Source organism: Cetorhinus maximus, chromosome 10 (genome assembly GCF_964194155.1).
Source record: "Cetorhinus maximus chromosome 10, sCetMax3.hap1.1, whole genome shotgun sequence".
NCBI classification, from domain to species: domain Eukaryota; kingdom Metazoa; phylum Chordata; class Chondrichthyes; order Lamniformes; family Cetorhinidae; genus Cetorhinus; species Cetorhinus maximus.
In genome coordinates, this window is record NC_135888.1 from 42,256,093 (window position 1) to 42,278,314 (window position 22,222).

Here is a 22,222-nt window from a genome sequence, read left to right on the forward strand (position 1 = left end):
AATTCCAGAGAGATGGCTGAAAGCTGAAGTGGTTTGTGTACCAATCTCAATTCTCAGATTCCAGGTCACTTAAATAGGGAGGAATGTAACTGCACCTTCACTCTCCTTCAAGATTACAATATGGAGCCAAGATCCCTTTTTTTTGAGGCATCATTTCAGGAATATTTGATCAGGTTGTACTATTTTTTGTCACCAGGAAGAAGTATTGCATTTTAAAGTCAAATTTTGAATAGTTAAGTGCAAATATTTTGTTTCAATTTGGAATATCTGACTGAGAACAGCCACAATCTAGGTTTTCTCTTTCATTTAGGTGAATCACCTCACTTTAATCCGATACATCTTCAAACGTCCATTATAATATATAAACTGTAACACTGGGGGGGGTAATTTTCACTTCCAGTGAGGGCAAAAAACTGGCAGTAGCTGATGGGCAGTCCATCACACATTATTCATGGAAAATCGTGCCTAGTGGAAAACTGTCAACCAATCCACTACTGGCAGTTTCCAAACCCACTGAAAGTGAAAATTGGCCTAGAGTGCAAGCAAGCTACTTGCTCGCATCTGAGCCAACTTTTATCCAGACTTGACATCCACACTGTAACACTTTGCAGCAGGAATCAGCAGACAGTAACTAGCAGAAGGAGCATTCCCCAATTTCTCCCATTCCCTAGCCCAAAGGTCCTGACAATCATTTTTAGTGCCCCTCTCGCCACCTTAACTAAGATTAGCTGTTTCAAAGTGTAGTGGGATCGGAGTAGAGCCCCACACTGGGATGGTGATTTTATTAATCAAGGTACCAGGGAAGACTGCAATCCACAAAACCAAAATACTGCAGATGCTGGTAAATTGAAATTAAAACCGAAAATACTGGAAATGCTCAGGCAGCATCGAGAAACAGTTAATGTTTCAGGTCAATGACTTTTCTGATTGACCTTTCTTTCATCAGAACTTCATTGGCCTGAAACCTGAACAGTTTCTCTCTCCACAGATGCTGACTTGTTGAAGATGCCGTTTCATTTATATATCCCAATGCATTGCTGCCCAAAGCACAGAGCAGCCCCAAACCAGTTGATTTTTACCAGCTTTAGAAAAAAACCACAGTGCATTAACAGAAGGGACAAAAAGAGGTGCAAAAGTATCCATAACTATAGGAAGTTAGTGTTGAAATCTCTTATTTTCCAGAATAAGACATTTCTCTGAGCCACAGCAACCACAACAGCTATTAATATGATACAATTATTCTAATTATCATGGTAATGGGCCTGTGATGGTGCTGCCTTTGCAGTAGAGATGCACACTGAAATCAGCAGACAACTTATTAACAGCCTGCAGTTATCAGCAGTACTCCAGGGAGTCACCAGGAAGAAGTATTGCATTTTAAAGTCAAATTTTGAATAGTTAAGTGCAAATATTTTGTTTCAATTTGGAATATCTGACTGAGAACAGCCACAATCTAGGTTTTCTCTTTCATTTAGGTGAATCACCTCACTTTAATCCGATACATCTTCAAACGTCCATTATAATATATAAACTGTAACACTGGGGGGGGTAGTGGTAGCTAGTGGTAAAACAGAGATAAGGCTAAAAGCTCGACTCACTGGCAAATAACGATACGCATGAGAGGGAAAGTGCTGCTAAATTCCCGGCATTTCTCCGTAATTTCACGAAATAGGATATAGGGCTGGGACTGGGTTTAGAAAGTGAGATAAGGTGGAACACACACTTCAGGAGAGCTGGGAAAGCAAATCAATTACCCCATTTCTATCATAGAAATGGCACAGGCAGCAAGCACACTGTTTCAAAATATATTCCCATCATTAGTGAAGTTTTGGAACTGATCACTGCTGATGCTAGGCTAGAGGGCACTGCTGTATGCCTGCAAAGGCTTTCACCTGGTAGAAGGTGAAGGGGGGTGCACGTAACAAATTTCAAGTCAGCTTTACATAGCCTTTTAGTGCTGGTCACTCCCATAATTGATTCCTGTGCCTTGGTTGCCATCAGGAGGTGCCTGCATTGTCCAATATCTGTTCATAAGATTGCATATTCAATAGGTATGAGATGTCCTTGCGATCTGGACTGTGTCATTTATACATGTCCTCAAGTGCACAAATTCAATCTTTCAGCAGATGGACTGCAACCCTTCAAGCAGGTCAAGGCCTGATCCAAATCGTTAAGCTTTTTTTTTAAAAAGAAACTAATTGAACGCACAGAGTGACATTGATAAACAGACCTCTCTTACTTTACCCACATGCAAATAAGGAAAATAATAAACCATGCTGCAAGTTAGAAGTATAACTAGTACTTGCTTTGGTCAGTCTAGCATTGCAACAGGCCAAGAGTTACGTGAGCTTACTCAGCGGTCCTTCTTCTAGTTAGGCAGTCCCTCAGGATCGAGGTTGACAAGCCACGGATCGACTCCCATGAATCACCGGGGTTATTTGACCTCTTCAGGGATACTTTGAGCACATGCCTAAAATGTTTCCACAGTCGTCCTGGGAGTCTCCTGCCGTGAATGAGTTCCAAGTAAAGCAGTTGCTTTGGGAGTCGGGTGTCAGGAATATGGGCAGTGGAGTTGGTTCTCATTGATTAGCACTTCGATGCTGGGCATGTTGGCTTGGGAGAGGATGCTGCTGTGGAACCATCTTTCTTACCACTTCATTTGGAGGATCTTATGAAGGCACCACTCGTGGTACTTCTCCAGTGCTTTGAGGCACCTTCAGTAGGTTGTCCAAGTCTCGAAAGCATTTAGGAGTGTGAGGATCACTGCTGCCGGGTAAACCACGCTCTTAGTCTCAGGTCTGCAATCCTGGTCCTCAAACACTCCTTTCCTCAATCAACCGAATGCTGAGCTGACATATTGGAGGCTGCGACTGTGACTATATTCAAGAAAGGAACAGAGTCCAGCTGTGGTAACTACAGAAGAGTCTCCCCACAGGGAAGGTCATTGCAAGGATCCTCCTCAGTCGCCTCCTCTCAGTGGCCAAAGAGTTCCTTCCAGAGTCGCAATACAGTTTTTACGCATCGAGAGGCCGCACAGACATGATCTTCACTGTGCAGCAAATCCAAGAAAATCCAAAGAACTGCACTAACCACTGTGCATGGTCTTTCTCGACCTCACAAAAACCTTTGACTTTGTCAACCATGAAGGCTTATGGAGGATCCTCCTCAAATTTGATCACCCTCGAAAAGTTGTCACCATCCTCTACCCACTCTACAATGACATGCAAAACGTGACCCTCACCAACGGAATTAGCACAAGCCCTATCGCTGTGAATACTAGGGTCAAACAAGACTGTGTCATTGCATCGACTCTCTTCTCCATCTTCCTCGCTGCAATGCTGCACCTCATCTCCAGCAAATCACCCACAAGTGTGGAGGTAACAGAATAGCAGATTACAGAACTGACAGGACCTTCAAGCCTCCAAAACCAAAGTCACTCCAACCTCAATCACTGAGGTCCAATATGCAGATGACACTTGTGTGTGCACGCTCATTCAGAAACCGAGCTCTAGGTCATTGTCAACTCCTTCTCCAACGCACATAAGAAAATGGGCCTTTCACAAGACACCTGGAAAACTAAGGTCCTCTTCCAAGCTACCGCAGCACAACACCTCCCTACCACCACCGCCCTGACAATGATTTAGATCAATGGCAAGATCTGGAAAATGTGGACCATTTTCAACATCTTTCAAGCCTCCTCTCAATGAAGGCAGACATAGACATAGACAACTTCAACATTAGTCTTACAGTAAACTAACAATTGTTATCTTTACCTCAACAGACCACCCTTCCTGACTTTAAACCTGAGTTCACTTCTTTTTACTAGTGGACGCGGTTGGGTTGCCCCTCTGATCTCTTCCCTACTTTGGGTGATTCACCTGTAACACCTGCTCATAGTATCAGAAACTTTCCCAGAGGAATGGACCATAATGAGAACTATCCTGACTACTACCAATGTTGAACTCACATGAATAGTTAAACTCAGCAACAGGCATTGAAGATTACAGGGATGCATAAACTATCATTCACTCTATAAAGAACTTTGGTCAGATGTTTTGTCTGAATCCTAATCTATATTTCACTGCTCTATCATTCGACGATTAAAATTTGTATTTACCGAAATGATAGCATTCCAACACAAATCATACCAAGATCCTTTCAATGGTGAGTTGGACAAAAATTCTGAATTTAACGGTCCATGAGCAAGTGCTTTAAGCATCCTTTTTTAAATTATTTATTCAGGAGATGTGAGCTTCGCTGGCTAGACCAGCATTAATTGCCCATCCCTAGTTGCCCTTGAGAAGGTGGTGGTGAGCTGCCTTCTGGAACTGCTGCAGTCCATCCGCACACAAGAATGCAGCTATTGGTGCTCTGACCCCACTTTGAGTGTCGTAACTGAATTTTTCACTGCTTTCATGACTTCATGAAGATTTAGAGAAGAATAGTGAAAAGGTTTCCATTCAACTTTGAACTTGGACAAAGTTAAAAAAAACTTTGGGTGTTTAGATTCAAACCTGAATGGGAAACATCTTCATGTACCTCCACTAGATATTTTCCATAGTTTAGGAGGGAGCGAGCCAACCTGTTTCTGGTGCAGGCAAATGGAATCTCTTTGTACATTGAACTGCCTTCAAGGTGGCATGCCTGGCAAGGGGAAATTTGGATCTTCTGCATTGGACATGGGAATCCAAAATCTGAGACAGGTGGGAAGCCAGTAGAACAGAGCACTGTTGACAACTGAGTAGCCAAATTGATACACAGAGGAGAGCAGCAATGGCTACATTTCTAAAACACTTAATTTGCTGTAAAGCACTTTGAGGCTGTGAAAGGTGCTATATAAACGCACATCTTTATATCTTTCTTTCACATCATGGCCTGTTGGTGCGGTGGTGTTGGCTAGCCAACAGTGAGCTGCTCTATCCCATTAATCTGTATGCTTTGAGCTGATTAAGCTCTAGCAGTATCTCTGTGAGGTACACTTTGGAGTTTCTAAGCTCTGGCTAAGTGACGCTTAAATTGTCTAGCTGCCATAAATGGAGTGTGTTTCTCTGGAGAGCATGCCTACACCTGATCAGCCATATATGGATTTCTGAATAGGTTAGTTTGGAGACTTCTGAGCAAGGTGAACCGTTTCTGTATGTGTTAGACACCGGGGGCTTCTCGTACAAAGATATCATTTAATGAGTCACTACAAACACCAGTGGACTCAGGGGCAGTTTCTGCAACACTCTTGACACCACTGGCATAGGATCTCTGGAGCGTAGATCACTACTATACATGCCCACAGAAATAATTTTAGAATCCCATAACCATGCACATATCTGGCCACAAAAAAAGCCTGTGCCATAACTGCTTGATAAACCAAGTGACCGTCTTGTATCTTGACTACTATCAATCCATAGTCACCTTCAAAGTCAATATCAACTCTCTCCACTGCTCTTTCAAGACACTTTCATGATATCTCTACACAAGCAATGCAGAGAGGTACCAACTGTACCTCTTAGGGTAAAGAAGCCCAACTCCCTTACTGTAATGGTATTGTGGACTCATTAAACGTGATAATGACTAGACAAGTTTGGAGAAATGCAGCTGATGAATTCTCAACCAGGGATTTTCTGTCATGCAGGTCCATAAAAATAAGAGTCTAAAAAAAAGTTACACAGTGGAATCCCTTCAATTGTTCAACTTTATCAGAATGTGGGCCCATAATGAACTGGGCATTAAAACCCAACGAAACCTGTCTGCCTGTGTCTTTTATAGTCACAGCATGTAAACAGTTAAATATGCAATGAATTGGCAACATATCCTTTTAAAAGACCCTGTTGTGGTCAAACAAGGAATGCGAAAAGAGGGGAGCTATTTGGCCCCTCCTCACCTGATTGTAACAACACCATTCTTTCTGTCCTCTGACATTATCACAACCCCCCCCGCCATCTAACATCGCATAATCCTGTAAAACGATAGGCAGCGCAGGTTCAGGTTCCCCATGTGAGCTCTAAAAGCATTTGTAGAACTGTCTCTGTGATTCTTCTATAGGGGTGAGGGAATAAGTTGCCTTCCTGTAAACATGGGGGCCAATTCTGTAGATTTGCACTGCTGAAAGGGTTGCCAACCCTCCAGGTTTGGCCTGGAGTCACCAAGAATTAAAAATTAATCTCCAGGACGCTACTGCAAATAAACCTAAGCAAAATATTATAGGAACATTAATATATTTTTAATTTTTTCTAAACTTTTGTTTGGTAGGTATAAAAACATTGGATTTGGGGGATAAAAGGCTATTTTTAATCTAACAGTCAACAATCACCCAACCAGAAAATCGAGAGTATCTTTGTTTTCTCATTAGAATCAATGGGAACCACAAGTATGGATGCGTTGGGTGACCAATGATAGAAACATGGGTTAATAAGATGAATTCTCCAGGAATATGACCAAATAGAGCTGACAAGCGTATCTGTGGGGTTTTATATAAAGTAGCTCCCAGGACATTGATGAAAGCTTCCTCTGAAACCAGATAAAGTTAATTAGAACCATAAAAGTGCTTCATATCTCCCACTTCAGATATAGCCTCAGGGGGATCCTTTTCATGGCAACAACTGCAAGGCCTGCATCAGTAAACCAACCTCAGAAAGATAATCCTCTTGTCTATCAGATCCAAAACTGCTGTTAACATACAGATTGGGGGGGCGATAGTGGTGTAGTAGTAATGCCACTGGACTAGTAACCCAGAGGCCCATGCTAATATTCTAAACACGGGTTCAAATCCCACCATGACAGCTGGTGGAATTTAAATTCAATTAATAAATCTGGAGTTAAAAGTTAGTCTCAGTAATGGTGAGCATGAAACTATCATTGATTGTTGTGAAAACCCATCTGCTTCACTAATGTCCTTTAGGGAAGGAAATCTGCCATCCTTACCCGGTCTGGCCTACATGTGACTCCAGACCCACAACAATGTGGTTGACTCTTAGCTGCCCTCTGAAATGGCCTAGCAAGCTATTCAGTTCAAGGGCAAATTTGAGTTTAGCAACAAATGCTGACCTTGCCAGTGATGCGCACATCCCATGAAAGAATAAAGAAAAAAGATCATCTGTTTCAGCTACCTCTCTCCTCAGTTCCTAAGTGAGTCCTGCTGCTAACAGAAGTGACTCCAGCCTCTGAATACTGTAGGAGCAAGTTCTCATACAAGCACGCATCTCCATCTTCAAGGTATAACTTCAGATAGGAGTGATGCTGAGGGGACAGGGAAGGGGGGCGGGGGAGGAATGATAATTGGATTAAAGGGAACAGGAAAAGGGAAATGAAAGGGACAGGATGACGGAATAATGGCAACTAAATGGCAGGGGAAGGTAAAAATAAAGGGAATAGGAAAGGGGGAATGTAGATGAGAAAGCATGAGAGTGGCAATAAAGGGAAAGTGGGTAAGGTAACAAAAGAAGGAAGCAAAGGGAAAATTAGGGGAAGCAGGAGAATCTGGGAGAAGCATTTCGGAGTGGGGAGGAAGAATGCCAGCACTAATTGAGAGGAAAGGTGCCAGCGTGGAGTAGAAAGAGAGGGGGGGAATGAAGCCTGCCCACTTGAACTGGAGGTAGTGGGGGAGAAATTACCAGAGAATGAGAATAGCAGCTTTAATGGGGGAAAATTTGCAGAGTACAAACTTGAACTGGGATGAAGGGGGAGATTAGTGCAAGGTACAAACCTGTGGAAGGTTGGGAGATGGATGGAGTACTGTCGTTATGAAAGGGTATGGGGATGAATGGGGACTATCATTATGAAAGGTTGGGAGATGGATGGGGTACTGTCATTATGAAAGGGTGGTGGATGGGATACTGTTGCTGTGAAAGTGTGGGGAGGTTGATGCAGTATTGTCATTGTGAAAGGGTGTGGAGATGGATGGGGTAATTTCACTTATGAAAGGGTGGGGAGATGAATGGGGTACTGTTGTTGTGATGAGGTGGGGAGGTGGATAGGGTAATGCTATGAAAGGATGGGAGGTGGATAGGGTACTGTCATTGTGAAAAGGTGGGGAAACAGATGGTGTACTGTCACTGTGAAAGGGTGTGGAGATGGATGGGGTAATTTCGCTATGAAAGGGCAGGGAGATGGATAGGGTATTGTTGTTGTGATAGGGTGGGAGATGGATGTGGCGCTGTCACTATGAAAGGGTGGGAGATGGATGTGGCGCTGTCACTATGAAAGGGTGGGAGTTGGATGTGGCGCTGTCACTGTGAAAGGGTGGTAGATGGATGTGGCGCTGTCACTATGAAAGGGTGGGAGATGGATGTGGCGCTGTCACTGTGAAAGGGTGGGAGATGGATATGGCGCTGTCACTGTGAAAGGGTGGGAGATGGATATGGCGCTGTCACTGTGAAAGGGTGGGAGATGGATGTGGCGCTGTCACTATGAAAGGGTGGGAGTTGGATGTGGCGCTGTCACTGTGAAAGGGTGGTAGATGGATGTGGCGCTGTCACTATGAAAGGGTGGGAGATGGATGTGGCGCTGTCACTGTGAAAGGGTGGGAGATGGATATGGCGCTGTCACTGTGAAAGGGTGGGAGATGGATATGGCGCTGTCACTGTGAAAGGGTGGGAGATGGACGGGGTATTGTCATTGTGAAAGGGTGGGAGATGGATGGGGTACTGTCATTGTGAAAGGGTGGGAGATGGATGGGGTACTGTCATTGTGAAAGGGTGGGAGATGGACGGGGTACTGTCATTGAGAAAGGGTGGGAGATGGACGGGGTATTGTCATTGTGAAAGGGTGGGAGATGGATGGGGTACTGTCATTGTGAAAGGGTGGGAGATGGATGGGGTACTGTCATTGTGAAAGGGTGGGGAAATGCATGGGATACAGATAGCGGGATTTTCTGCAACCGCCCGCGGCCGCAACCTTCTGGTCCACCGCAAGTTAATGGACTTCTGGCTGGGGCGCCGCCTCGCCCGTGACGGGACCTGCCCGCAACGGAGCCGGAAAACCCCAACCAGGGTCTATGTGAAAAGGTGTCCCTTTTCATTTGTTTATGGGATGTGAGTGTCCCTGGCATTTATTGGCGTTTACTGCCAATCCCTATTTTCCCTTGAGAAGGTGGTGGTGAGCCACCTTCTTGAACTGCTGCTGTCGATGTGGTGTAGGTACACCCACAGTGCTGTTAGGAAGGGAGTTCCAGGATTTTGACCCAGTGACAGTGAAGGAACAGCGATATAGTTCCAAGGAAGGTGTATGACTTGGAGGGGAATTTGCAAGAGGTGGTGTTCCCGTGTGTCTGTTGCCCTTGTCCTTCCAGGTGGCAGAAGTTTTGGACTCTCTTCTGCAAACAGACATTGACGGTAATTTCAATGCTGAGATTGAGAGTGCAGTGCAGTGCAGCATCTGAAAATCTGGGTATCTGCTTTTTCCCATCATCATTTTCATTCTTTTCCACATCAGATTCACTTGTAGAATGACTTCATGCATCCGCTCCAGCCAGAATGGACCTCACCTTGATGAGGTACAGACTAGCTTTAAGTAGAGCAAATTAATAACGATACTGGGCCTGCATTGATTCCTGCAGCCAATGAAGAGCAAGAGAAGCACTGGCTGCACACAGAAACCACCATAAAGAGCAGGCAGCACAAGATTAGCATGCTGTATGGATTCAACTCAGTGGGCATAGGTTAACTGTGCATTGTGATTCCCCATAACCGTTTTTGGGGGAATAACCAATTTAATTGCTAGAATGTCAGAATTACCACCTCTACCTTTATAACAGCTAGCTTGCTGTCCCAACCAAGAACAGTCATAATGCTGGTGGTAGATTTATTAAGGCAGCAATCAAGTTAATGCATTGGGGAAGGGATTGCACTGCAACATTGTACCATGGCTACCACAGATTTTGGCATATGAGTCGACCTTTGAAGCTTCGAAGAATCGTTCCAAAAACAGGAGTCAATTTATACACCAAATATAAAAGTGAGCCGCTGGCCTGGGTGTGGGTTGTCACTATTTTGAAGTGTCAGACACATTTGATGCAAAGAGTGGGCATGTCTTAAACTCCCAGGCATCTTCGCAGTACAGCCTATATCATCTCCTCGATCCCTTGTGCCCAGTTATAAGATGCCGGTAAGTAAAACATGCATTTGCGAGATGAAATATTGAGGCTGACTACAAATGTGAGTATAACATGTCACGGCTGAAAAAGGAGGTAAGTTGACTCTGTTATAAGCTGTTGGGGCGTAGTTCGGCAGGTCTTATTCATAGTATTCATGGTCTTAGGTCGTTCAACAGCAAGTATTTGTTAACTACATGAAACTATATAATAGGTACAGTAAAAGTCTAAGCCAGGAGCTGCCTCCATGCTTGTTTCTACACAGTGCTCTCTCCAACACTATACTGACCCCTCGGTGCGGGTCATGTGTTCTTTTACATCATCATGCGGGCGGTACTGTACACAGTCTCACATTGACCTTTTATGTGCCAGCCCCCGAAACAACAGACTCGTACACTCTGAGTATTTGTAAAAATATGAGTTTTGGGATTGATAAAATAGGGTTGTTTTATATCTCAGATCGATTTATAAGCTGCAATTTTCAGTATCTAAGCCACCTCTGCAAAAGTTAGATCAATGTTTTCTCTTCCAAATGTATTCAACAGTGAATCGTGCCCAGCAGATAGAGAGATTGAGGCTGAAGCAATGTCATAAACACCAAGGTTCACACACCTCTGTCCAGGGAGGGATGAAAATGTCATGGATAACCTCAGAGAAGTTGTCACCACAATTTAGAACATCAAAAGCAATTCATCCCATTTCAAAAGAAACAGAACAGCAGAATAATACTATGATTCTGATATCCACTCCTCTCTCTAGGCCCCCGACCCCAATCAGCACAATGTTACCAAAATTCATGACTTTGCAATGAATTATTGATTTTGCATGATTGTTTTAATGCGCTTGATCCACAAGGCAAGGAGATAGTGACAGGCAATCTCTCTCCCTCTAGTCATCAGCTGTGATTCAGCCCCTGGTGGCCTGGTCAACATTTATTCCACATACAACATCACTAAAAACAACTTATCTGGTTATTAGCGCATTGCTGTTTGTGGCCCCTGCTCTGTGCAAATTGGCTGCCACAATTTCTTACATTTCAACTGCTTCTACATGTTAGCAACTATTTAATTGGCTGTAAAGCACTTTTGAGACAACCTAAAGCTGTGAAAGGCGCTATATGGAAGTTGGTACAAAAACAAAAATTGCTGGAAAAACTCAGCAGGTCTGACAGCATCTGTGGAGATAAAGACAGAGTTAACATTTCGAGTCTGTATGACTTCTTCAGAACTAAAGAGAAGTAAAAATGTGGTGAAATATATACTGTTTAAGGGGGGTGGGACAGGTGAAGCTGGATAGAAGGCCAATGATAGGTGGAGGCAAAGGAGAGATTGCAAAAGATGTCATAAACAAAAGGTCGAAGGGCTGCTGATGGTGGTGATACTGGCTAAAGGAGGTGCTAATGGTGACATTAAGAGTAGAAAGCAGGATGAGCAAGTGACAGGTGGTCCTAGTGGGGGTGGGGTGGGGAGAGGGGACGGTGTGGGAGAAAAGATCGAAATAGGCTAAAAGGTTAAGATAAAACAATGAATGGAAATAAACTTTAAAAATAATAATAATAGAAATAGGTGGGGAAAAAATATATAAAAATTAAAAAATAAATATTTGAAAAAAGGGGATCAAAAAGGTGTGAGGATAGAGGAGAGAGTTCATGATCTGAAGTTGTTGAACTCAATTTTAAGTCCGGAAGGCTATAAAGTGCCCAATCGGCAGCTGAGGTGCTGTTCCTCCAGTTTGCGTTGAGCTTCACTGGAGCATTGTAGCAGGCCAAGGACAGACATGTGGGCATGAGAGTTGGTCTTTTTCTATCCCCAGTGATTCATTTACACTGCAACAGAAAATCAATAAATCACGAGTAAAGTCATGAATGCTGCCCTGCTTGACTCCCAGAAAGGGTCGCTCGAGGTCCATGCCCCCTTGTCCCTCCATGATGTTGCAATGAAGTTAAATTTGGATCACAAGGGTTAATTCCTCAACATACAGCAATTACTAAATCAGGGCAAAGCAGTTAACAGTTTGGTGTTTCTCACACAGCAAACTTGACATAATGGTGATTCTCCATTAGGAGCTCCCCAAGATATTGACACCTGTATTGTTAAACTGACTCTCATTCACTGAGCACACCAAGGGTCAAACAATGGTCTGACGCAGGCACCAAGTGGTGGTAGCTGAGATTCATGAGCTAACAAATAACAACTTGTATTTATATAGTGCCGGGTACCAAAGTTAAAATGTCCCAAGATACTTGGCAAAAGTGTTACCAAACAAAATTTGACCCTGAGCAACATAAAGGGATATAAATGCAGATGACCACAAGCTTAGTCAAAGTAGTAGGTTTTAAAGAATATCTTAATGGAGAAAAGAGAAACGTGTAGAGAGAGAGAGGCGGGGGGCAGTAAGAAAACAGCAGGGCATAAAGCACAACAGGAGACAGTGAGAATTCATTGCGAGAGTGGCAGGAAGGAGCGAGAACACAACAGGGCAGAAAGCAGCTATTCCACCAAGAGCCAGTCTGTGGGTTCAGAGCCCCTGCTTGGAAAGAAAAAGAGAGCTGTGGCATCACAGGGAAGCAGGTAAGTTACTGGCTGGTAGGGATTTCCTATTTATCTTACCTAAACTAGGGAATAAACTGGTGAGTCTTATTTCCTTTTTTTAAAGTAAGGTTTATTACTACTAGTAATGTGTATTACGTATTGTGGGTTTCATTAGTATGAATAAAATTTATTAGTATTGGTAAAGTTTATCAATGGCAGTAAGGTTCATTAGTGTTGATAACAGTTTATTAGCAGCAGCAAGGTTATTAACTAACTGATAAAGAAATGGCAGGGTTGCTCCAACCTCCAACTCACCCAATATCCACCATGTACAGACCTCAAGAGCCATGTTAAGATGAAACAGAATAATGTCCTTAACATCTATAACAATATTAAAACACGCCATTCATGAAAGCCCAATCAAAATATTTAAATCCCCTAAAGTACTTGATCCTGTATAAAAACAGACTTATATTCAAAACTCTGCATCAAAGATGGTTAATCCTTTAATAACCTCTCTGAGCTTTCAATCAAACAGTGAACTTAGCATCCCCTGAGATAATTATAAGTTATGGAATGCAGCCAAGCATTAATGATGACATATTATTAGAGCCCTTGAGGTAATGTCAACATGTAGCTGCTAGGATAGTTTTTTTTTTTCAACTCTCACTGACACAGGCAGCCTATTCTTTAAAAAATCAAGGGCAGGGGATTTAAATAGCTTCATGGTTTGAGGTTTTTTTTTTAACTCTCACTGACACAGGCAGTGAAACATTCTTTGTTAATGGCATGGGTATATAGATAACCTTACAGCCTGACAGTTCTACAGATCCCATCTACCCTTCAAGAGCATTTACAACTACTCTAAAAATTTGTAACTCCCACAATGCGAGGAAAGCCCTTGCTATAACGAAAATGGGATTGTTTGAACTCAGCACTGAGATCAAATGGCCCTGCTGAGTTCAAGTTTCCATCATGTGTGAATCATGCCCTATCTCTTTCCACTACTGTCAAAAATAGGATGTCAGAAGTGGGGGAGGGATTTCCAGGTCCAGGTCCTGTCTACCAGTTTGAAGCCTCTGAAGTTTCCATGACTCCATGAAAATTCGGGCCAGAGTCCCCCACACCCATTACGCCCACATACAGAAATATCCATGTACCTGTTATCACACCTGATGCTCCCATCCCTACCCATCTCCACTACCTCCCTGTGGTTCAGAGAATCAACCAAGATCTGTGCCCCATTTTCAAGTTGCTCCACAGACTCACCACACCCTATATGGGCAATCTCCAGCTAAACAACTCAGTGTACGCTCCGCTCCCCTCACTCCAGATTATTGCTCAGCACCACCCTTTCAATCTTGTTGTTTTTAAGAGATTTCTAAAAGTCCATCTTTTCAACCACATATTCAGTTTTGCGCTGTCAAGCAGCTTAGTCATTGTTCACCATGCACTTCCCCCTGCAACAAGAGTTCCAAGGCATTGGGTGTAATTTTGAGCACATATAGCGGGGCCATTGCTAGATCAGGTACCCAATGAAATCCCCAGCAGGCTTTGCTGTGGCTCTTTAACAGGAGCATGGCATTAGTATGCCACTTCTAGATTTCCCGACCAACCAAGGAGACTGACTGCAATCAACTCTAAATGTTTCAAAGGAAGGATTTCTGATTAAAGGGACAATGGCATGGGTTACAAGGGGTCACCAGCACTTGGACTTTAGAGGCTGCAGTACCCAAAGGAATGGAGAGAAGACCCAGGAAGGCTGCTCCCCTGGTCCTCTCGGAGGTCCTGCTGCAGGCTCTGAGGAAGTGCAGAGAAATTAGCTCTTCCAAGTATGGGAGGAAGAGGAGAGCCGACCAAGCAAGCGTGGATAGAAGCAGCCGAGGAAATCAGCATCAAGAGTGTGCACCCTCCCACCTGGAAAAAGTGTACCAAGAGAATCCAGGGCCTCGGGAGGCCATGACAGGTGAGTGGCATAACACTTTTAGATGCCAAGCTCCGCATTCTGACTTTCCCAGCATCCTCCTGCACTGCACACCTCAGGTCAACACACCTTGCAGCTCCACTCATTCCTCTCTCCCCTGGAACCACCTGAACAGCCGACACTCACACGTACCCTTAGCCTATTGCTTTCTCACAATCGTGCTTCACAATTGCTCTCCACAAATGTTGCCCTTCTCTCCTCACAAGCCACTTTGAACGCTCACACCTCTCTGCTTTCTCTTCTTGCAGAGGAAGTGAGCACAAAATCTCAGGGAGAGGCAGAGACCAGTGAGGGGCATGGCCCACCAGTAACAGGCAACTTGACAGTCACTGGCAATACTTACTCACCTGCTCCACTGGACAGGTCTTGTTCCAGAAAGCTGAAATATCAGCAGTGACCTGCCGTGAGCGGCCAAGTTACCTGAGGCATCTTTTGCTCAGTGAGAGAAGGTGATGTAGTACCAATGTCACTGAACTAGTACTACAGAGGATTAGGCAAATGCCCTGGAGACATGGGTTCAAATCCCACCCTGGCAATTAATAAAATCTGGAATTGAAAGATAGCATCAGTGATGGTGACCATGAAACTATAGTCGATTATTGTTGTTATATGTATAGATGATTATTATTGTTCACTAATGTCCTTTAAGGAAGGAAACTGCCATCCTTATCTGGTTTGGGCTATATGCGACTCCAGATCCGCAGTAAAGCGATTGACTCTTAACTAGCCTCTGAAATGGCACTCAGTTCAAGGGTCATAGGAATGGGCAACAAATGCTGGCCTTGCCAGCGATGCCCACATCCCATGAAAGAATAAAGGAAAAAAAGACATGTTGAGAGTTGATTGTCTGTTGGGGGTCTCATCGCCTTCCAGCTGGATCACTGGGTCTATCCCTCCTGCCTTGTGGAGAGGGGTTGAGGAGAAGGTAGCTGGTGCTGGTGTTGTTTCCCGTCTATCCCCACAGAAGAGGTGGAAGGTAGAACTGCATACATTGCTCCCATGCCGTGGAAGCAGGGAAATGTAGCTGAAGGTGAGTGAAGTGCTAGATAGGTGAAGTACTTTCCAAGAAGTTGGCAAACACCTGTCAAGCAATGAAAGCACTCTCTGGGAAGGAGTGCTTTAAACAGCAGCCTCTCACCTGGCCACAGGTGGAGCTCTTCAGTTTCACTGATCAAAGGCTTCCCAGCCTGTCAGTTTCACAGAAGATCTCCGCATTGCCCACTCGCCTCAGTGACGCTGGCGTGTTTTTAACAGGTCAGGAAATAGGTCTGCTGGCTGTTGAAGCCAGAATGCAGAGTTAAAATAAGACTTATTTACCTATTATAATATTTAAAAGCCTTACCGACAGCTGCACAGGAGTTTCCCCACTCACTTTCAATCCACTCCGGGTGAGATGTTGTTGGGGGTCCTGACCCAGTATCATTTTTGGGGATTCAACTCCCTGCATGCAACCAAACTCATCTCCCCTTGGCCATCAAAATTCCCTAGAGGAGGGAATTACCTAAAGAATTTCAAACACGTACTTTGCATTCTGAGATAATGGAGGGGCGGGGATGGGAAAAAGGGTCAAATTAAGATTAGGAGATTTGAGATGAATTAAAAATCTAGTGCCGTGACGGCTAAGTAAACCACAATAAACCTCTTGGCATGATTGATCAACAGAATTAAGCCTCCTGTCATCAAGAAACCACTTGGCTTACAGAAAATAGTTGATGTATGGCTCTGTAATTAGAGCAGTGATTCATTAAATGATTTATTATTGCTCCGATCCCAGCATTTTACTGCCTCCCAAGTCTTTCTATGTAAATTAGAGTCTTGAGGTAGCAAACTGCTCTGTCAAGGTTAAGTGTGGAATTTTATAGAAATTGTGACTTATCAAGTCACTTCCTTCACTCCATTGATAACAATGCACATTAGTCCCCCAATACACTTGGTTCCTTACATTCCTGTAATTATTATAGGCTATCATACTTTTCTCATTTTCAGAGAGGTAACATAGTCCATAATGCTTTCAGTTCCCAATGATAGCCCTAGGTGGGATCTGCTGTGGTATTCAGTTTGTAACCTAACTCCTAGAAAATGATATCGTTTTGTAACACATGGAAACCAAATCATTGAACCATCCTTCCATTACCTCCATCTCTCCAACAAGTGCCTCTGGATCATAGTTGTCTGTGGCATTACTGGATCCTGCCAGACCAAGAGCCTGGGCCAACAACTGGACAAGCGTCTGTCTGTGTGTCACTTTCTCTGGGTCACTCAATGCCTTATGAATTAGTCCTTCTTCCAGCTTCCTCCAGCCTCCCAGAAGATGCTCCTGAAACACAAACCTTTCTCTCAATAAATGCATCACGCAGTCCCTTGAGTCTCATTTCCCCACATAAGCATTAGCAACATTTTGGAAATGAGAAAAAAAAATCTTGACATGGACAGCAGGAAATTGAAAGTTACTCATTATTCTATTTCCTGGATCAGAACTCAAAATTATGTTAGCGCTACAGGTATTGTATCTTTTGGACCAGGGTTTTGTACACTGTGCCAGGTATGGGGGACTGGAGTGGATTCTTGAACTTAAAGAGCTAAACCAGCACAAACAGGATGGGCCAAATGGTCATCATCTTTGCTGCACAGTGCCACACATGATCAGGAACATGTTAAATACAGGACTACCCTCTCTGCTCGACCTCAAAAGTGAGTCTTCATCACTCCCCGCCACTGACCTTAGATCTTTAATGTTTGCTAAACCAACGTGAATCCTACGCCAACCACTCCTGCATCCTCTCAGAGTAAGATCATCACTCAGCATTAATTTATGCTGAATTACTACAAGCATGGTTCTGATCATCCTACATTCTAGGAAGACATAAACTTTCCCAGAGGGCTCAAAAGGACACATTGCAAACGTTCCCCCTTCAAAGCATTTAAATATCTGATTATTACTCCCAATATACCTGTCATTTAGGAGGAAAGAAAGAAGGGAACAAAACCAAGCTCTGGACATAGTTTCCCACCCACTCTTTTTTTGTGGTTTCATTCTGAAAACTGCCGTTTTAACTGCAACATTCATCAGGATGCCAACAAGAGCTGATTATATCGAGAATAAAAGCAGTCAGTTATGAATGACAGGAAAAGAAACCCTCAAGAAATCATTAAGATGTAAGTCATTGGTCTGTTGTTTGCCTATCAAGTTTAAATAACACTAATGCCTCATTTGTCACAGAATCACAGAATTGTTACAGCAGAGCAGGCCATTCAGCCCATCATTAGTTAAGCTTCATGTGCAACATTGGCACAATTACACAAAAATCAATAAATGTTGGTTTCTTGGTGATCAGTATGAATCTACTGAATAGAAGAGTTTTAAAAATTGAGGCAAAGACGACTTGGTTAGGAGTTAACTAAATTGAGAAAGCAAAGAGAGGATACGAAAAAATATTGGCAGGTAAAATCAAAGAAAACCCAAAGATGTTTTATCAGTACATTAAGAGCAAGATATAACTAAGGAAAGGCCAGGGCCTATTAGGCATGAACAAGGCTACATATGTGTGGATATAGAAGATGTGGGCAGGGTTCTCAATAAACAGTTTGTCTCTGTCTTCAGTAAGGTGAGAGATGATGCAGACATTCTAGCTAAAGAGGAAAAGTGTGAAATATTAGATACAATAAGCATAATGAGAGAGAAAGTACTGGAGGGACTGTCATCCTTGAAGGTGGATAAATCACCAGGGCTGAAAGGATTGTATCCCAGGCTGTTAAAAGAAGCCAGGGAGGAAATAGCAGATGCTCTGAAGATCATTTTCCAACCCTCACTAGATACGGGTGAGGTACCAGAGGATTGGAGGTCTGCGTATGTTGTACCATTATTTAAAAAGGGTGTGAAGGATAGGCCAGAAAATTATAGGCCGGTCAGTCTGACGTCGGTAGTGGGCAAATTATTAGAATCAATTCTGAGACACAGGATAAACTGGCACTTAGAAAGGAATGGATTAATCAGGGATAGTCAGCATGGTTCAACAATCCTCTTCACAATCAACTACACAGTTAATTTTTGTGTCATCTGCAAATTTTCCAATCATGCTACCCATATTTAAATCCAAATCATTAATATGTACAACAAACAGCAAGGGTCCCAACACTGAGCCCTGTGGAACAGCACTGGAAATCAATTTCCATTTGCAAAAACATCCATCAACCATTACCCTTTGTTTCCTGTTGCTGAGCCAATTTTGAATCCAACTCACCACATTCCCCTGCATCCCATGGGCTTTTACTTTTCTGACCAGTCTGCCATATGGGACCTTGTCAAATGCCTTACTAAAATCCATGTAGACAACATCCACTACACTACCCACATCAATCCTCCTAGTTACCTCTTCAAAAATTTGATTAAATTAGTAAGACACGACCTTCCCATAGCAAGGCTATGGACCAGGCTGAATGGCGGCAATGTTGGATTTTAGCAAAAGAATTCATTCAACGTGCGCTGGAAAAACAAGAAATGAAGAAAGCAAGCAGGTATATCACCATGGACATCCTGATATAATGGGGGTAATTTTAACCGCAAAAATGAGTGAGTTCGGGTCCAATGGAAAGTAAAGCTGAAAAAATTCTGAAACAGGAACCCAACCCATTCACTTCCAGTTCTAACGGAGGTGGAATGAGGGGCAGACAAACCAATCCAATCCCAGGCAGTAGGTCTGTTGTTGAAACATTTTAAGGAAGTTGCATGTCTTCATTTACGTTTAATTCATGTTGGCTGGGTTCCCCCACTGACTTAGGAAATTGGTCAGGTAAAACCAATGAGGAGGGGTGGATAAGTGCCTTTTCAGCACTTTACAGGATCAGGAGAAGCATAAGTGCTTCCTCCAAGCCCAACAAACTAACCTTGTAATCAACCCGTTCCCCCTCTTATATTTTCAATCTCACTCCCTGTACCCCTCTCCAATGCCCTGCAATTACCTCCCCCCTCCACTGCCTCCTCCCATCTCGATCCTTCCCAGAATCATTGGACACCCCCCTTTGAGATGATTCAGCCCCGACTCTCGCCAAGCCCCGATCTACCCCATTTTCTTCAGCTCTCCCCTGACCCCTCCCCACATTGCTTGTACTCATTAACCCTCCACTCAACAACCAATAAACTTATCTGCAATTGGGCTGGGGCCTTTTTCCCAAGGCTTCCTCATCCGACAGATAGCAGAGCCTGGCTTCTGGACTCAGAATCCCATGTAAAAAAAAACCACACACGCCTCGGAGTTAAAACCCCAGAGCGTTCAAGGAAAATGTCCATCAGAAACCTTTCACCTGAACTGGAAGATTTTAGAGAGGAGCAGCTTTTAAACAAGTACAGAGCCAGAGAATGTACCAATAGGAAATCGCAAATCAAACACCTGCCCACACTGCCTCCACTCCCACTGTCTCAAATGCCCCTTCTCCTCATCCCTATACTTGCTGAAACGTTTCTTGTCGCTGGCATCTTCCAGTTTTGATGAAAGGCCATTGACACGAGGCATTAATTCTATTTCTCATATTACGAATAATGTTACTCACCTTCTTTAAAATGGGAGTTAAGTTTGAAAAAGCCAATATTAACTCATTAGAAGTAAAAACAGAAAATGCTGGAAAAGTTCAGCAGGTCTGGTAGCATCTGTGGAGGCAGAAATAGAGTTAACGTTTTGAGTCCCTATGACTCCTCTTTAGAACTACTCAGCTCTGAAGAAGAGTCATACGGACTCAAAATGTTAACTCTGTTTCTCTCTCCACAGATGCTGCCAGACCTGCTGAGTTTTTCTGCCATTTTCTGTTTTTATTTCAGATTTCCAGCAACCACAGCATTTTGCTTTTATTAACTCATTGGACATCTTTGGACAACGGTATTCATGGGGTTGGGGAGGCAAATGAGGCCTACCTCTCCTTCACTGACCTGCTGCTCAACATCTCTGGGCTCCAACCACTATCTGCCTGGCTATGGGATGTCCTTACAGCTGTGACTCTGCCAGTTCCTTCTTCCTGCCATCCAATAAAAGACAACTATTGGTATTAGAGGGCAGGGCAGTTCCTGGCTCTAGGGGTCAAAAGGCAGGACTTTATTAATGCAACAAAGTAAATTTTACATGGATCTGTGGCAAATACAGAGCCTTGCTCAAGACAAAAGTGGTTCAGAGGTTGGGGGTTAGAGTTTTATAGCCAGAGCTCGAATCCATGCTTGCATTAGGCAGCAGAGCCTCACAAAACTTTCTCTCATAAGGACACAAGGATATTTTAGCAGGCTGCATTAAGTGACAAGAATATTCCCAGCTGAAGTGGAGATGATTGGGTAACTCCGATGTCAATCTCCTCTAGAGGTTACACTGCTATAAGTGACTGGGATTGATTTTCATAGAATCGTAGAAGGGTACAGCATGGAAAGAGGCCATTCAGCCCATTGTGCCTGTGCTGGCATTCATCCACATAATTTGCATTATGTAACAACTTTGCTTGCAGTAAAATAAACTCTTTGCTGTAGGTCCTAATCGAAGTCCCGCACTGCCTCCAACTCATTGGTTGGTGCAGTGTTGTTAATATTCCATTAATAAAATGACCAATCTGTATTTTACCCTCGCTTCCTTTGGGGAAGTACAGGGCTTCCACTTGGTTGCTGGCTGGCACATTTAAGATCAGGAGTTTGCTCCTGTGCAAAAATGGAGCACACAGACCTGCATGCCATCATCGCTTGGAACTGGTCAAAAAGTTTGTTTTAAAGAAAAGTGTTTGAGTTTGAATTGGCATGTTTAATAAAAACAAAACAGACTCATTTCAAACACAGCGTGTTTTATTTCCTTATATTCAATTATTATCGTGATGAGGAAAAATTATTGCAATTGTCAAAAATAAAATCAATAAAATGAAAACAAAATTATCTTTTTTCTCATCGCCAATGAGAGGCTTGCATCAACATTTCTGAACAACTACATCCAACACACAATAACAAATAATCTTTCAGTAATATGAACACATGCCTTCCCATAAAGAGTTAGAGCCAGTATTCCTTATTCCTCATGTCTGTGCATCAATTAACTGAATGGAACCGCCTGCTAATTTCCAGCTCCAGCTCATTAGGAAATGTGTGGCCATCTTTCTTTCATATTAATCTTTGACAAATTCACCTCTAAACAAACTGTGACATCTGGAATGTGAGGGATATGAGCTATTTCTTTTGCAAGAACTCGGTTCTCATCAAGTTATGGGATATTGGGGCTGGGACTGGAACATTTGCTAATTCCAAGCACTCAGTGTTAGCATCATGTATTCCCAAATCATGTGCATTAATTAGATGTGGAGCAAAGATGCCTCTAAGCTTAGGTTGCCAACCCTCCAGAACAGTGCTGAACTCTTTAGCAATTAAGTCTCCAGGACACTCCTCTGGGCAAATTAAACAATTACGTTTTTATTTTTATTTTCTTTGAACACTTTTGTTTATTATTAGTTGCTTCTGGGCTGCTCAACTGAGTGGGATGATTGGAGGCAGAAGACCATGCAATGATACCTCCAGAGGTACATCCAGCCACAGTTGACAAACCTCCTCTATGTTAACCTTTCAAACACTCAGCATAGGTATAGAAGAGTTAGATACAAAGTAAAGTTGAGTTC

The 22,222-nt window shown here is 43.2% G+C and overlaps 1 protein-coding gene across 6 annotated transcripts in view; it reads right to left on the bottom strand.

Moving 5' to 3' along the window:
* Nucleotides 1–22,222, bottom strand: part of abca2 (ATP-binding cassette, sub-family A (ABC1), member 2) — a 576,571-nt gene that overhangs the window by 266,498 nt on the left and 287,851 nt on the right. For all 6 annotated transcript variants that reach the window (XM_078550348.1, XM_078550347.1, XM_078550346.1 and 3 more), the window contains one exon: nucleotides 16,731–16,913. In XM_078550348.1, the coding sequence (XP_078406474.1) occupies nucleotides 16,731–16,913 (183 nt within the window). The remainder of the gene's footprint in view (nucleotides 1–16,730; nucleotides 16,914–22,222) is intronic.